This window comes from Vombatus ursinus, unplaced genomic scaffold (genome assembly GCF_900497805.2).
Source record: "Vombatus ursinus unplaced genomic scaffold, bare-nosed wombat genome assembly UNPS02010193.1, whole genome shotgun sequence".
Lineage (NCBI taxonomy): Eukaryota > Metazoa > Chordata > Mammalia > Diprotodontia > Vombatidae > Vombatus > Vombatus ursinus.
This window is the reverse complement of record NW_020949971.1, coordinates 4954564-4970842: the sequence shown is the minus strand read 5'-3', so window position 1 is coordinate 4970842 and position 16279 is coordinate 4954564. Positions and strand designations below refer to the sequence as shown.

At 41.8% G+C, this 16279-nt stretch overlaps 1 protein-coding gene across 6 annotated transcripts in view; it reads right to left on the bottom strand.

Annotated features, from left to right (window-relative positions):
* Nucleotides 1–777: 777 nt before the first annotated feature.
* NRG1 (neuregulin 1) overlaps nt 778–16279 on the bottom strand; it is a 792976-nt gene continuing 777474 nt past the window's right edge. For all 6 annotated transcript variants that reach the window (XM_027853664.1, XM_027853666.1, XM_027853665.1 and 3 more), the window contains 5 exons: nt 14955–15057; nt 11807–11933; nt 9265–9395; nt 6456–6662; nt 778–2439 (listed from right to left, as the gene is read on the bottom strand). In XM_027853664.1, coding sequence (XP_027709465.1) covers nt 1773–2439; nt 6456–6662; nt 9265–9395; nt 11807–11933; nt 14955–15057 — 1235 coding nt within the window. In that variant the 3' untranslated portion in view covers nt 778–1772. The remainder of the gene's footprint in view (nt 2440–6455; nt 6663–9264; nt 9396–11806; nt 11934–14954; nt 15058–16279) is intronic.

Sequence of the window (16279 nt, the reverse complement as noted above, 5' to 3'; positions counted from 1 at the left end):
AAATGCAGAGGGGAGCTGTGAGCTTGGATTAGCCCCAAAAGGTGTAGAACAAGGCACATGGATGTTTGTGATCCCACTTGTCTCCCTGAAATGAACATTTATTCAGAATGTTAATACCTACAGCCATTCTTCTGTTGACACTCCAGGAGCACATGCAAAACTGAGCCCCATCCGAGGATCTGCTTTGTGCCAGGGTATGAGGAGTGAAGAAACTAGATGAAGGTGGTAAGAGGAATTCATGGTCTATATGCAAAGGACCTAGGTGACAGAAGACATTAATTAGCCATGGACTTGATAGGCCACTTCAGGTTAGGATGCTGATATCTCACCGTCCTAATATTCTAGGGTCTAGCTGGGGGCTTATATTGAAAGGTGCTGCATTCTCAACACCAGAACAACTTCAGTGATAAGCCACCACCTGTGCAAGGGTGTCACATGTCACATGCACATTTGCAGATTCTTGACAAAAATCAACATGCATAATTGGGGGCTGGCTCAATCCAATGTTCATTAGAAAAAAAAAATGATAGGGGGGGATAATGGCAAGAGAGCTAGCAGCAAAATTGTCTACCATTTCAGTCAAATTATGCTTTTTGTTAGCTTAGCATCACTCTTTGTCTTGTATTTTCTATAAGTCTACTCATCTTAACCTCTTGAGCAAGGGAATATTCTCACAAATGTCACTATATAGGTCATGTTTCATCACTTCATCCTCCATATCACTTAGGCATCATGCTAGAATCTATTATTTGTTTAGGACTTTCTATTCTTTAGTGCCCCCCCCCCCCACTTTAAGCTGAGAAGTTATCACCAATCATTAATTTCAGGTCAAAAATGATTGTACTTTTATTGTTTAGGGTTTGGTTTTGGACTGAGTGCTACTTCATTCCCCCAGAAACTGAGAGCAAGTGTGAGCAAGCATTCTTATCAAGAGTTGGGTTCATTTTAATGGACAAGACCCCATTCCTTAAGAAATGATAAGAGCCATTGCTCTCTGTGGGAAGGAAGGAAGATGGCAGGCAGGAAACAAGGAGGGAAGGAAGGAAGGGAGGAAGAAAGGAAGGAAGGGAAGGAGGGAAAGAAGGGATAGATCCTAGTAAGAATAAGTTTCCTTCTGAATAATAATAATGTTCATTTCTTTATGTTTTAAATTATAAGATTCTTTCCTGCCTTTGAAGGTGACTTGATGTAGTTTTCTCCTATAATTCTTAGAAGCATGCTGCTGGACCTACTATTATTTCCATGCTCAGTGAAACGAGCCTTTGGCCAACAAAGTAGACATAACTCATTGTAAAGCCTGATAGCAAAGAAAACTTCCTACCAAAGGAGGATGGTGCTTGGACGGGTGAACCAACATAAGTCTTACTCACTTGGGCTCTGACTATAAGCCAAGGGAGGAACAGTGATAAGTCTTATGGATCCTACATCCATTCAACATGATGATATAATGTACAAAAAGCCAGGAAAACTGACCATGGGAAATTTTGCAGAAATACTGTGGAACAGCAATCACGGTAACTGGACAAACTTGCTCTCAACATAACAACAGAACATAAAGGCACCATTGATATCTTTCTCATTTTTAAATACTGTAAAAAATTGCTACATATGGCACATAACACATTTTTACATACATAGATTTAATTTATAAAAGTTTTTCCTGTTTTCTATTTGCAGAACTGCTAAAATAAAATAAATTGTTTAATTTAAGGTGGAATACTTCGTTATATAAAATAAAGTTTTACACGTGAATCTATGTGTTTATTTAGGTTTTATACAGCAATAGGGTCTTGATTAGCTATTACACTGGACAGCCTGGCCTGGAATTCCTCCTGAGTGGAATAGCGGCTGGTTGGGTTAGTCCTACTGTCAGCCAGGCGGAAGGCAGGGGCCGACTCTAAGCCAGCGGCCAGCGGCGTCTGTATACTCAGGAAAGGTGTATTTTCGCCTATTCTTTCATCTTCTGTTTCACTTTCCGAGTTATTGCTCTCAGAGCTTGTGTCGCTGTCCAACCTGTTAGAAATATGGCCATCAGGCTTTGTTCTTTTTGTCCGCCGGCTGTTGACGAGTTTCTTTGTGGGCTCTTGCGCTGGCTCATACTCCTGGGTGGTCTCATACTCCTGGGTAGTCTCATACTCCTCATCCTCCACGATCCTTAAAGGGCTAGGGGGGAGGCTATTGCTCTCATGAACCGGGTTGTGGTGAAAGGAGTTGAATTGTTGGGGGTGGTGATCATATTTCTTCTCCCGAAGGCGTGGAGGTGTCACCAGGAGCAGAGGCCGCTCTTCTTCCACAAAGGGGCTGACTGCCACAGATGGCATGGACACTGTCAAGCTTGATATGGGTGGAGACATTTCAGAAGGAGGTGACTTAGGGGAGCTTGGCATGTAGAATTCTACGGGTGACATGCGAGCTGGGGTAGTCATTGCTGATACATATCTGTAAGAGCACACACACACAAAACTCCAATAAATACGGAGGGAATGAATACAGACAGAAGAGTTTGGGGGAAACTTGGGAAATGGGAATTTTGAACATTAGCTACTTAGCCTGAGGAGCAATTCTATTAATTTTTCAGTTTTTCAAACATCAGGATTACAGGTATGGTGCCCCTGGGGTACGTCATTAGATAGAGTTGAGGCTATTCTCCCCATTTACAAAGAATGAATTCTATACTCAAATCCACTCCTATTTACTTATCTGGGTACACAATGTATCTCCCAATACCTCTTTCCCCCTAGCATTTAGCATAGATTTGTACGTAATCCAACGCTTAATAAATGGTTATTGAGTTCAATTACAGTCAAAGCAACTGGGTCTAAATACTCAGTAAAATCTTTCAAATTTTATATCGAAACAACTTTAAATTGGGAAAAGAGAAGCATGATGAGAATTATTTTCCAATGGGCATGGTCTCAGTATGCCATTCTGAGAGACAAGCCTTATAAGGAACTAGAGAAGAAGCTACAGGATGAGTTCCTGAGAGTTAGGTCTACTGACATTTGGATCTGTGTGTCTCATGTCTACTTATTTCAGCTATGAAGTTCTGCCTTTCGGCAAAGGCTTGTATCAAATGAGACTATTCGTAAAGTGCTTTGCAAAAAACTTAAAGTACCAAATAAATGCTAGCCATTATTGTTAAATACCTTGTCCAAAGAGAAGGACAACATAGACCATCTTCAACAAGGGGAAGTTCATAGGCCACTCTGATATGATAGATTGATAGATTGAAAATTGGAAAAGACCTTAGAAGTGAGCAGGTCCAAACTACTCCTTTTATGGATGAGGATATTCGGGTGCCTAGAGGTGAACTAGGCTCACCCAGACAGGAAGGGGCTGAGGTGGGATTTCTAATTCAACTCTCTTCTGCATTACAGCTACAGATATTTGCACTTGAGGCAAGATGATACAATTATGCCCTTCCTTGGGGGTTTCTTTGTGTATCTGAAGAGAACTCCTCTCCTCCCTCACCCTTGCTATAGCTCTGTCCAAGGCATTGATTTAGGTTAAACTTATCCATCATCTATTGCCAAATGGTGACCACATGGTGTGAAGGGAGTTTTCCTTTCATTCCCACATCAAAGTGTACCTTTGCAGACTTGAGCTCAGTCACTAGATCATTGGGGAAAGTCTTAGCTGTCCACCTGAGCCTTCATACCAATGTCTATGGGGAAGCCTGCAAACCTGAAAGGTGTGATCATATGTAGACAGGAAAAAGAATCCTAGTACCTTCCTACATGGTATTTGTCGATTCAGATGGAGGCTGATGTGAGATTGAATGGTAGTATCCAAGCTCAGAACACAGGTCATCAAGTAAAGTACTTAAAAACTAAGGCTCCAGATTTCTGACCTTTTAGGATAGTAACATGGAAATCCATTGTATAGCAGCTACTCCAAACTCTGCCTGTCTTTAAAACAACTTTAGGTTGCTAGCAAAGTTCTGGTTTAAAACACATCCCCATAAATGACATGAGAAGCCCTACAGGTAACCAGTATAAGGGAAAGACTTCATTTAGACAAGAAGGATGACATCATGTGAGTTGGGGGGATGGCAGAAAAGAGGAGCATGTGTTGAATGTAGATCAAGGACCCTCAATCCAGGAAAAAGAAAGGGCAGTGAGAAGAGTGAACATACTACTGCAACCATTAGCCTCCATGTTGGGAGGGGGGATCATTTTAAGGAATGGCTCAGTGAAAGGTATTTCTGAAACTGCTACCTTGAAAATGAAATCAGAAAGATAGAGAGTAGATCACTTTGAGGAAAGTTAAGAGTCCACAAAAGGGCAGAACACAGGAGCTCTGATATCAGTGGCTAGCATCGTATAAAAATTATTCATTCAGCCATGATAAGCACATGAGAAAATCTATAGGTCTGATGAAGATAAAAGCTCATCCTGGGGAAAAGACCAGAGACCAATGTAGGAAAAATAAATATCTAGTGGCTTCAATCTGGTCTGAAGACCCAGAACTAACAAGTCTATATAGTAGAGGCAGCTGGGTGATGTGGTAGATAGAGTGCTAAATATGGAGGCAGAAAGACCTGGTTTCAAAGCTTGCCTCAGATACTTGATAGCTGTGTAACTCTGGGCAAGTCATTTAACTTCTATCTGCCTCAGTCTCCTCATCTACAAAATGGAGACAATATTGGCACCTGTCCCAGGGTTTTGGTGAGGATAAAATGAGAAATTTGTAAAGTGTTTTGCAAACCTCATGATGTCATATGAATTGTTATTGTTATTATTATTATTGTACCAAATGCTGAAGCTTCTGCATAGATAAGAGGTAGGCAGTGCCATTGTCTAATAAGGATAAAGATGGACTGCTTGGACAAAGTCAACATCCCAGCTTCTCCAATGCTTGGAAAACCTTGGGGATTAGCTTGAGAAGACAGAATTTTCTCTGGTTACATTAGGTTTTATGGGCAAAAGATGACATTGTAAGCTGGGTAAGAAAAGCTCCCCCTGCCCCAGTCATGAAGGAAAAGGGCTAGTGAAAGCTACGAGACTTGGCCAAGTAGAGTAATGAACGAAAAGATGATTTCACACCTTCATGGAATCTTTCTTCCTTCCATTCTGTCTCCTTTTGTGGCTCACACTCAACTTCCTAAGCCCTAAGCTGCTGGAACCCAAGTTTTCTCCAGGGGGCAACCTTGGTGGTAGTGGTCATTGTGATAGAGAACCACACCTACAACAGTGTCTGTAAAGACAACTGGGTTCATTGATTGAGCAACTAACTGAAAATGGCACGGACATTCTTGGGATTTTTCATCATACGGTTGTGAGGCAAAGCATGGGGAATATCTCCCAATGACCTGGGATCTTCTATGATGGAAGTTGGAGAAGCAAGAACAGGCCTGCTCTGCAGGCCCCGTGTAGAAAATCAGAGATGAGAAGATTCCACATGTTTGGGGGATGAGTGCCAATGAATAAATTGGCTTGGGAACTGTGAGAGAGGAGACAGGGAAGTTGAAGGCCAAAGAAGTAAAGATAGTAATCACGATGGAGAGGAACCAATCTGGCTCAGTTCTCAAGGCTCCCTACTTTTAGGTAAGAGCTTGCTTTTGTGGGTTGGTAAGGCAGGAGAGGTTAGGGCCTGAGCACTGTTTCTAGAGGAACTCCCTCCTGAACCAAGAAGTCTCCCAAGGACAGGTTTCTGTGCCACAAGGAAGAGCCAAGTGGCTCCAAAGGATGAGTTCCCTCAGCTGACTTGATATTCCTGAAAGTCATGTGTACATTGGGACATCATTTGGGAATGGTGGCCTGGGGCATGAATCTTCTTGCTCACTCCTAGAGAGATTAGGAGCAGTTAGTTAGGCCTGGACCCCTTGAAATGCATCCTCAAACTCTTGAGCTCAGTACAGGTCCATAGATAGGTTGTGAAGTCTGGGCAAAGCTGGGGCCATGCTGCTATATAGTAGTTGTTAGAATGTTTTTTTTTTTAATTATTCACTTCATGTTTACTCCATCTGTGAGCAAAGCTGTATGGGGTTACTAAATAGAAAGACGAATGAATTCCATGAATGGTCACTGGCCTGGTCCATTGTCAAGGGAACACTTGTTTCAGCATAGATTGGGCTAGATGGGCTCTCACCTCCCTTCCTACTGAGAGGTTCTTTGATCCTCTGACCTGACTTTGATTCTAGTTCTGCCAATTCTTGGACCTTGGACAACTTACTTTTCACTGGACATCACTCTTCCCATATGTCAAGTGAGACAGTTAGACCAGATAATCTCTAAGGCTCCTCCTCCCCCTATCTTCTTTGCCCCTGTGCTAAGATTCCTAAGGTAAGAAGTATATGGAAGCAGAGGAAATAGTCTTATCTAACAGGGGGCCAGCATGCACCTCCTGGCTCATTACTGCTCCCCAGGAAGTGCCCTTCAATGAGACAGTGGGTTCTTACTGTGATTCTCTTACGGGGGTTCTCCTTTGCAGGTAGCTTTGCCCTTCTGTTTTACCTTTCACTGTGAGGAGAGTCTCGGTAGGAATCAGGGGTCTCTCGGGCATGCCTGAGGAAGCTGTTACAATCTCGGGGACCTCCCATGCCATTAAGACGTCCTCTAGGGCCCCCAGCTGGGCTGGTGTGCCTACTGTTTTCTATGGATGAAATCACGAGCACAGAGTGGCTTTCAGAGACAATGCTTTCTGTGTGCCCATTACTCCAGCTATGGGAAAAAAAGAGCAAACAGTGAGAGAGGGGAAAAAAGACTTTCAAATGGTAGACAAGAAAAAAAACACAATCAAGTGAAATTATATAATACTTCTTTCCAAAGTCTAATACCCATGACTCTCTTCCTCATATTCTGTTCTCAAGTGGAACTCAGAATGAGGCGAGTTTGCCTACCTGAATAACACTAGGGGGTGGGACAGAAGGGCGAGTACCTAGATTCCAAAAAGACTCTGTTCCTCGAATAACTGTATAATAAATAAATAATCATATTTATATGATACTTTTGTCACCCCAAACCTCCATTTTACAGATGAAGAACCCAAAGTTCTTAGTGGCTAAGCAACTAGATAGAATAGGGCACTGGACTGCAATTCAGGAAGACTTGAGTTTATCTTTTGTTTGTTTCCTTTTTCCCTTCTTCCTCTCCCTGCTTAGCATGGAGTGCCAGAGACATAATGCTTCAGAAATGCAAGTTGACTGACTAATGACTACTGCAGGCACTTACTAACCATGTGACCTTGGACAAGTAACTTAACTTCTCTGAGCCTTAGTTTCCTCCTTTGTAAAATGAGGGGGCTGGACTCAATGATGTCAAAGTTCCCTTCTAGCTCAAAATCAATGGTCCTAAAATCTTGTGAACTTGCCCCACCATGACACAATTAATCTGTATCTGTTGGAGGATTTGAATTCAGTTCAGGCTCCAGGTTCAGCACTCTCTCCAAGATATCCTGCTGCCTCTCCATACCCTTTTAGAGCATCACTTTCCTTATCATACTACAAAGCTCTCTCTAGGTGATTGTCATCACCCAAATTCAGAAGTTCGGTGCGCTCAGACAGATCCAGAGTCCTGGAGTGGGCATCTACATGGCAAAGTGAATGGAATGCTAGACTTGGCATCAGGTGGGTTTGAGTTCAAATCTTCTCTCAGATACTTTCTATGTGACCTTGGGCAAGTCATTGACCTATCTGAGCCTCATTTTCCTGATATCCAAAATGGGAATAGCAATAACACCTAATACATTGTTGTTGTGAGGATCAAATGAGACAGCATTTTTGAATGTGTTTTGCACTTTCGTAAAAGCACTACATAAATGCTAGTTATTATTATTATTATTATTATTATTGTTATCATTATTATTATTATTGGAGTATTGGTGGATGTTCATAGAGTTTCTACTACTTCACCAGTAAAGTAATTTTGCTAAAATCATCAGCTAGAGGCATCACTGGGGGAATCCTTTTGTTCCTGGAGCCAGCTTTGAAGAGTAACCCCAAACTTGTAGAAAACTCTCCCCAAATCTCTTGGTGGGACAAAGCAGTAGTGCTTGCCTTTACATCTTCCAAAGCCCAAGGACAGCCTCGGGGGAATACTCCATCTCATGAGAGAGATCATATTCCCTTCATGCTTTAGATGACCTTTCTTTAGGAGGTACTATGGTCAAGAATTTTATGACCTGGTGTGCAACTTTGGACAGTGATAAACTTTAGTGTCCTTTCTTAGGATAGACCTTGAATAATAGTAATGTTGTCTTGGAGTTTGCAGCATTGAACTTGAGGTCAGGGAGATCTGGGTTCAAATTATAGCTTAAAACCATACAACTTGTGGGACCCCAAACAAATCACTTATTTGGGTCTCAGTTTCCTTATTTGTAAAATGACAGGATTGACTTTGATGGCTTCTAAGGTCCTTTTTAGCACTAAACTAATGAGCTTTGATCCTATGAACCATAATCTTACAGCTAGAAAACAGTCTATGAGAGCTTGAGTACTACTGTTGGCCCAGCCTTGAAGAACACGATGCAGTTGAAACACTTGAATTAAAAAAAATGCATAACCAAGGCTAAGCAGTTCTCTGGCCCTGGGCCAATAATCAAGACCTCAGTCCTAACTAGTGATTCCATTAGTGCTGCTCTTTGAGTCAGGAAGACCTGTATTCAAATCTTGCCTCCAAAACTTATTAGTTGTGTGACTCTAGGCGAGTCACATAAACTCTCTGAGCCTTAGTTTCTTCATCTTTAACATGGACACAATAATAGCACCTACCTTACAGAGTTGTGAAAATCAAATGATATAACATAGGTAAAGCACTTTGAAGACCTTAAAGTGCTATAGAAATGCCAGTAATAATAACAACATCAATAGCAATAACAACAATGAAAACAACAACCAGAAGTACTCAGGTCTTGGATCTTTCTGCAAATTGAATTATATATTAGAACATTTTTCTTCCAGCCCAGTGTCAAAATACACAAGATCTTGGTCAGAAGTCTTGGGTCTATATTCAGGTTTTTATCTTCTCTAAAATAAGGAGGCATGACTACATGGTATTTTTCTAAGGTCTCTTTATAGCTCTAAATCCTACAATTCTATGATTGGAGTAAGGCAACTATGCAAGAAAAAATAGTGTCAAACACCTATGTGGGTTTCAAGACCCTGCTGTAAAGGGACAATATTTTCCCTACAAATAGAAAAGGGTCAGACTCTTGTGGGAGCGCATTTTTTTTCAGAGTCTGTTTATTCATTTATTTATTTTTTTAATGAAGATAATAACCACAAAAGTCTATCTAAGGCTTGGTCATTTTAGTGAATCTTTATACCTGTGGCTGGGTGTTTGGGTGGCAGCCATGGAGTGATGAGCTGGCGAGGTGCAGTGACTAGCGGAGAATGATGTCTCTGTCTCTCGTTCAATGACGTGCTCACTAGAGATGATGTTCTTGGATACGTACTGCTAGAGAGACAAAGAGAAAACAAGTGGAAGCTTTGGGTATAGCCTTGGATTAGTGAAATAAAAAAAAGAAAACACATTTTGAGTGTACACATTTCGGGAAAAAACTTAGAAATGCTGTTAAACTTTAAATTAGGAGATCAAGGTTTGAATCCTGCCTCTGACACTAACTAGTTGTATGAAGTCATTCCTTGTTTCCCATTGCCACTTCTGTACTCTTTCCATCACCACCACTTAGCAATCTGTCTTCCTTTGAGATTCGCACTTTAAATTCATCACTCAATCCAGATCCTAGTGGCTATTATTTAACAACATTCTCCTTCCTTTCTCAATGAGTTCAATGCCTGGCCTACTGTATTTCTCTCTACCTCATTTCATGGCCTAATACTAAGGACTTCAATATACATACTGATATTACCTGAAACACCTTGATTTCCCAGTTCCTCAATCTACTCGGTTCCTGTGATGTACTCCTTAACTTAACCTCAGTCACAGAGATGGTGAAAATTGTGATCTTATCATTAACCAGAGGTGCTCCACTTTCATATTCATGAACTCCAAAATTAATTAATCTTATCATAACCTAATATCATGCCATATTTTCAAAAGTTTATGATCCCTATTTCTGTATATCACTTCACTGTGACTTCTATTTCTACCACCCCTTTGTTCTTTCACAGGACATCGTCCCTACATGATTATACTCTCCTTCCTTCCCATCTCCGCCTCTTGGTGAACTGGTTCAACTCTACACTATCCTTCACTCTCAAAGACCTTATCATCTTGTCTCAATCCTAATCCCACCTTGACATTCCCCAACCTTTGATTTCTCTCAACATCTACCTCTTTTGTTACTAAATTACTGCTAAAATTCATGTGCTGGAGATATTTACTGAACCATGTTGAGTGGTTTGACTAGAAATTTATGTTATACAACCTCAGCTGAGCCCTCACTGCAACAAGGTAATTGTTTTAAACCTGACCAAACCGTACCCATCATAATAGCTATTTTAAACCTTTTCAACCTTCTGCAGACTACTTGTAGCATAGTATTCCTTATGTCATCCCAGTCTCACAAATATAAGAACTGAGGATTAGAGAATTCACATCCAAGGTCACATTCTGCTAACACCTTAAGGTTTTGTCCAGTCTCTTAACTCAAATTCTTGGCTATTTCCACTATCTTACTGCTTCTCTACTTCTTTATTCTCCCATGAAATTCAGTTCTTAAGGTCATCATTAGATGGGCTAGGCAACTGGGTGACACAGTGGATAAAGTTATTATTATTATTATCATTATTATTATTATTATTATCATTAATAGCTCACATTTTATATAGTGCTTTAAGGTTTGCAAAGCACTTTACAAATATTGCCTCATTTTATCCCTACAACAAGCCTGGGAGATAGGTATTAGTATTACCTTTATTTTACAGATAAGGGAACTGAAAGAGACAGAGGCTTGCCTAGGTTCCCACATAGTCAGTAAGTATCTGAGTCAGGATTTGAACTCAATTCTTCCTGATTCCAAGTCCAATACTCTAACCACTCTACCACCTAGCTTACTAGATTCCAAGTGCTGGATTAGAGTCAGGAAGGCTTGAGATTTTCCTTTTTGGGTTTTTGTATTGTTACATATCAGTAAAAGAACATTTATACAGTGATTTAAGGCTTACAAAGCATTTCATATGTGATCTTATTTGACCCTCACAACAACCCTACAAAGTGTGCCCTATTTTTATGCCCACTTTACAAAGGCTCAGAGAAATTCAACAGCTTTCTTAGGGTCACCCAGCCAGTAAGTGTCTGAGGCAGGAGTCAGACGTAGGTCTTCCTGTCTTCAAGACCAATGCTTTTAGCCACTGTGCCACCCAGTTCATAAGGATTTTGTCAGCATGGGATCTCAAAGTGTGGTTAGCTCTTCCACCACTGCCCCGAAGTCTATGACCTATTAGATTCATATCCTGGGAAGGCTATTGCTGGAGGCACATGGAGATCAAGTAAGGTGCCTAGAACCATACTGTCAGTAAATGTCAGATGTGGGATCTGAACCCAGGTCTCCCAGGTTCCCTGGTTCCACAGCATGCTATCCTCATGGCCAAGGGCCACTATGGTTATGGTTCTTTTCCTTTATCATCATCTTCCAGATGAAATAAGTAGGCAGAATACTCATGCCCTCTATCAAAAGGAACACAAATCTTGACCTTATTATTCAACCAGTTCATGAATCAAGCTGGAAGAGGAAACATGTTTATATTATCATAAACCAAAAGCACTTGAAAAAATGTTCCTGTTATTCCCTCCTGGAGAAATTCCACATTCCTGGAGGCTAAACCCTGTATGGAATGAACTCAAGGTGTAGCCCATTTGGGCAGCATCCCTCACGATTCATTCTCGGAGCTCAGGCGACCTACATTGACCAGCTGCATGTTCTCCGGGGGCGGGTTGGGGTGGTGAGGCCCATTGGCCATGTTCACCATATTGTTGCGCTCCGAACGAAGGCTCTGCCGCAGCCGGTCATGAAGTTTTTTTCGCTGCTTCCTGCGCACGAAGGACAGAATTGGTTTTTAGTCAAAGGAGGAGCACAGGGCACTTCTCAGCACAGTCAAATCACTCCTTTCTCTCTGGTAAGTTAGCAGCGTCTTGTGTCTATCAAGCAAGGGTGTCAAATTATGGGGGCAGCTCCAGAAAAGAGAGCTAAAGGGCTAAGAAGCCTGAGGAGGTAGAAGTCTTTACAAATCCTTGGATACTAACGAGCCTCCTTGAGTAGCTCACGTATCCTTGCTCACTAGGCCCTGATCAATGGTATTGTCTTCACTGGTATTGATAAGAGAGAAAAGACAGAGTGAAATGGAAAGAATATTGGATTTGGAGTAAAGGTCATGTGTTTGAATGCTAAGTCTGACACTTAGTGCCTGTGTATCCTAGGCAAGTTACTTCCCTTCCTGATCCCTCAGTTTATGCAACTGTATGATGGGAGGGTTTCTCCAGATGATCTCTAAGGACTCTTCCAACTGTAAGTCCCATGAGGTTATGTCAAGATGGGCAGAACCGCCGCTGATCTTACAAGGTATGCTTTATCATAGACAAGGCATGCCAAAGAATTTTTAAGGACAAATCAGTCTAATGAGAATTATTGTTTCAGGTCACATAATCTTGGAGAATTTCAGAGCAGAAGAGGCCTCAAATGTCATCTACACTAACTTGTACCCCAAAAAGGATCCCCTCCACAACTCACGGGTCGGAATAAGATTGATATCGTATCTGGCAAACTTGAAAGAGAACTTTCATTTCCTTTACTATGCCTTATGAGCTATGTGAACTCAGGCAAATTATTTAACTTCTGTGAGGTTGTTTCTTTATCTGTAAAATGATGGGGTTGTACCAGACAGCCTCTTAGAATCTCTTCCATTTCTAAATGTGATTCTCTGATCCCTCCATAAGGACTCTGCTTTCTACCTCTAATGCACTGGTGGTTTTGATGCTGGTGTATCTATTAATGTTTTAGCCCTTTCTTATTTTGTGAGTGTCATGAGGGCAGGGTCTTATCTGAAAGGCCTATTCCCCACTCTTCGCCCCTCCCCACCTACCAAGGTGCTCTGCACACAAGATAGACTTGTTAATTGTCATTTTTTCCCGTGGCACTATCAAAACCTTCCTTTGTGTGCCACTCACTTTTTCAGTGGCCCTAAGTGGTCTGACTGATCTAGGCCTCAGTTTCCTCCTCTATAAAGGAGGAAGCTTGGACCATGTCTATCTTGAACTGAATCTGCTATGATTCTGAAGTATTCAGGATGCATGTTGCTAAGAAATTATATAATGTCATATCATATATTTCATTCTAGCATCATACAAATGCATTAGGAATGTGGGCCTGGGGACAGAGGGGAGGCTATGCCCTGCCCATGACATTACGATATGAAAAGTAGATTTTTTTATTCCACAAAGTCATCTGTATATGACTCAAGAATATTTTTCCCTCCAACAGCTGGCCTAACATCACTGAGAAAAGCATTACTGGGATAGAAAAAAGTGCTATCAAAGAAGAACACTGTTATGTAGCAGAAGGTTCCTTTAATCTGAATGTATCTGAGCCTTGGAGTGAGTTGGAGTATGGGGGCCCAGAAGGAAATCTGGGTTTGTTAATCATCGGGCACAGTTTGGAGGAGGACACAAAACTTAATGAAAATGGTGCCCAAGGCTTTTCAAGTTTGGCCAATGGTGCTTTCCAAACCCTTCCACCTTCTCTTTTCCCCTCAGGAGACGTGCTTTGCCCTAGCAACCAGTCACACTGTAAACAGCTGCACTGAGAACCTATCGAGTGGAATTGGAAAACTTCAACACAGATTCTAGAAAACTGTATTTTAATAGCAAGGTAGTCATGTCTTTTCTCAATCGTCAATAGATGTGGGGCAGAGTCCCATATCTGTAACTGGTTATTTCACATAGTTAATTAATTAATCCACAACTTATTTAGTGAGCAGCCAACATTTAGTCACAGGTTCAGGGTTGTAAGGGACCCTAGAGGGCATCGATTCTAATCTTTTCCAGATGATGAATTGAGGTTCATGAAGAGGAAATGATCTGCCCATGGTCATATAGGGAGCAGAAGCAGGATTTGAACCTATTTCCTCTGACTCTGAATCAAATGCTCCTTCAATTATGCGTGCTGTCTTGATGGAGTGAATAGAGGGTCTTGGAGCTGGACATGGGAAGATTTGAGTTTGAATCCTTCTCCTGACCATGGCTTCCCAGGTGACCCTGGGTAGAGTACTTAACTTCTGTCGGCCTTACTTCCCTCGTATTTCTCATCCTCTAAGACCCTTTCCAGGTCTAGCCATGATCTTATGGTTACTTGAGCAATGCCGCTGTAATCTAGCTGTGTGACCAGAGCTAAATTCCCTCAACTTTTAATTACTCAGGGAGGTCTTTAAAATTCTAAGTCACAAAGGAGTTGTTGATATGCATCATCCCTGGGCATTTTCACTTGGGGATTTCCTCCACGTCAATGAAATGCTAGGTCAGGACCAAAACCAAACAGCCAGAAGTAAGCAGAAAAAGACAGAACCTAGGGAGCCCTTAAGGTCATTTGTTTTCAGTTATACTCCGCCTCCTTTCCTCCTCCCCCATGTCATTGTTGTGATCAGCACAACAGCGCAGAATGAGAATGGCTGATGCCATCTCAGGACTGAATCCCCACTTGTGTTGACAAACTCAATAGTCTGATTTTCTGTTTGTGTGCGTGCATGTTCTAAAGTCTCTGTGGCCGCCACTTGGGGAGAGCTGAGTCAATAGCCCTGAGCTGGCTACGTCCATGGTGAGGAGGAAATACTTCAAGGAGCCATCATTTGGTGGTGCAGGCATGCCTTTCCCCCAAGCTGATCACAGCCCCTTATGAATCGGCAGGGTTCAGAGCTAGAAAAACAAACAGAAATAAAGGCAACCAACCACAGTCCCCTTTGCTACTGGGTGGGTGGTGGGGCTTGATTCTCCTCCCAAGGAGCTCTCTGCCTTCTTACCCATCTGGGCTAAAGATAGAGAAAGGCAAGGAAGAGGGTTTACTTGGTTTTGCAGTAGGCTGCCACACACATGATGCCAACCACCAGGAGGGCAATGCAGATGCCAGTGATGGTCAACACTCTTTTCTGGTAGAGTTCTTCAGCTTCTGGAAAGGGGCACAAGAAGAACACGTTACCAGGTATGCTCTGCATTCTGACAAAGCAAACAAACTGAACATTTGGCATGCTACGTGGTACCATTTCTACTCAGGAGAAAAGAACAGGGGGAAAAAACAAAACAAAACAAAATATGGCAACCAGTCACAGAGAATAACTTTAGCAGATTGGTGCCATTCAAATCCAAAATACTCAATAACAGAATTCCGTTTAGAGCAAGCTACAAATATACTTAGGGATTATTTTAAACAAGCCAAATACAGACATTGTAAATACGATACGTAATAAATGTTAGATTAAGAAAAAAACAATTGTAGATTTTTGGTTTTGTGGGTTACCCTTGCAAAGACAGCTGGAATAAGCATCAGGGCAATGAATGGTCGGGGTCCACTGCCTGGACCCCCTTTGACGTTTCTTTATTTCCAATGGCCTTCCTTGCATTCCAGCGGGCTTTACAAAAAGCATTTTAATCAATGAAAAGGTAAAAAGAAAACAAAAGACAAACTCAAAAACATTTGCAAACATAAGCTTGGCTTGTAGTTACCAAAGGCAACGAGGCAAGACCCTGTGTCTTCAAGGGTAAGATCGAATGTCAGGAAAACTAAAGCAGCCTCACTTGAAGCCCTGAGGCATTGTGTCAGAGAAAATGCAATGAATGACTTACGACCCCGAAAAGGGGGGCTGGGCCAACATGCCAGCTTGTTTTTAAAGGGACTAGTCTTTGGCCTTCCCTCATCCCTGCCACGGAGATCATTTATCATCAGAAAGAAATCATTAACATGAGTCACGTTTGACCAGCAGTTGACCACACACTCCACTGTTGGTCACATTTGGCAAAAGAACTCCCGAACGTTGAAATCTCAAAGGGTGACTCTCACAGCTCAGATGTGGAGAACTTCCAGGGCCTTAAGGGCATCTGATCTCAAATTCGGCAATGCTGCCCAATAGAAATGGAATGGCGGTACATCTGGAGGCGCGCTCTGTCCAAATACTTGGAGGGAATGAGCACCTCTCAGACTCAAGCCCAACCCTTCACAAGATGGAGTTTATTAAACAGTGGCCTAGATCTCAAAGGAACTGAGTATCCAACCACATTAATTACAGTGATTAGGATATATTCACAAGAACATTCAAAAATAGAACTCCATTGGTGTGTGTAATTACTGAGTCAATGCTGGTGACTTGTCTCCCTAATTAAGCTAGTCAACAAAC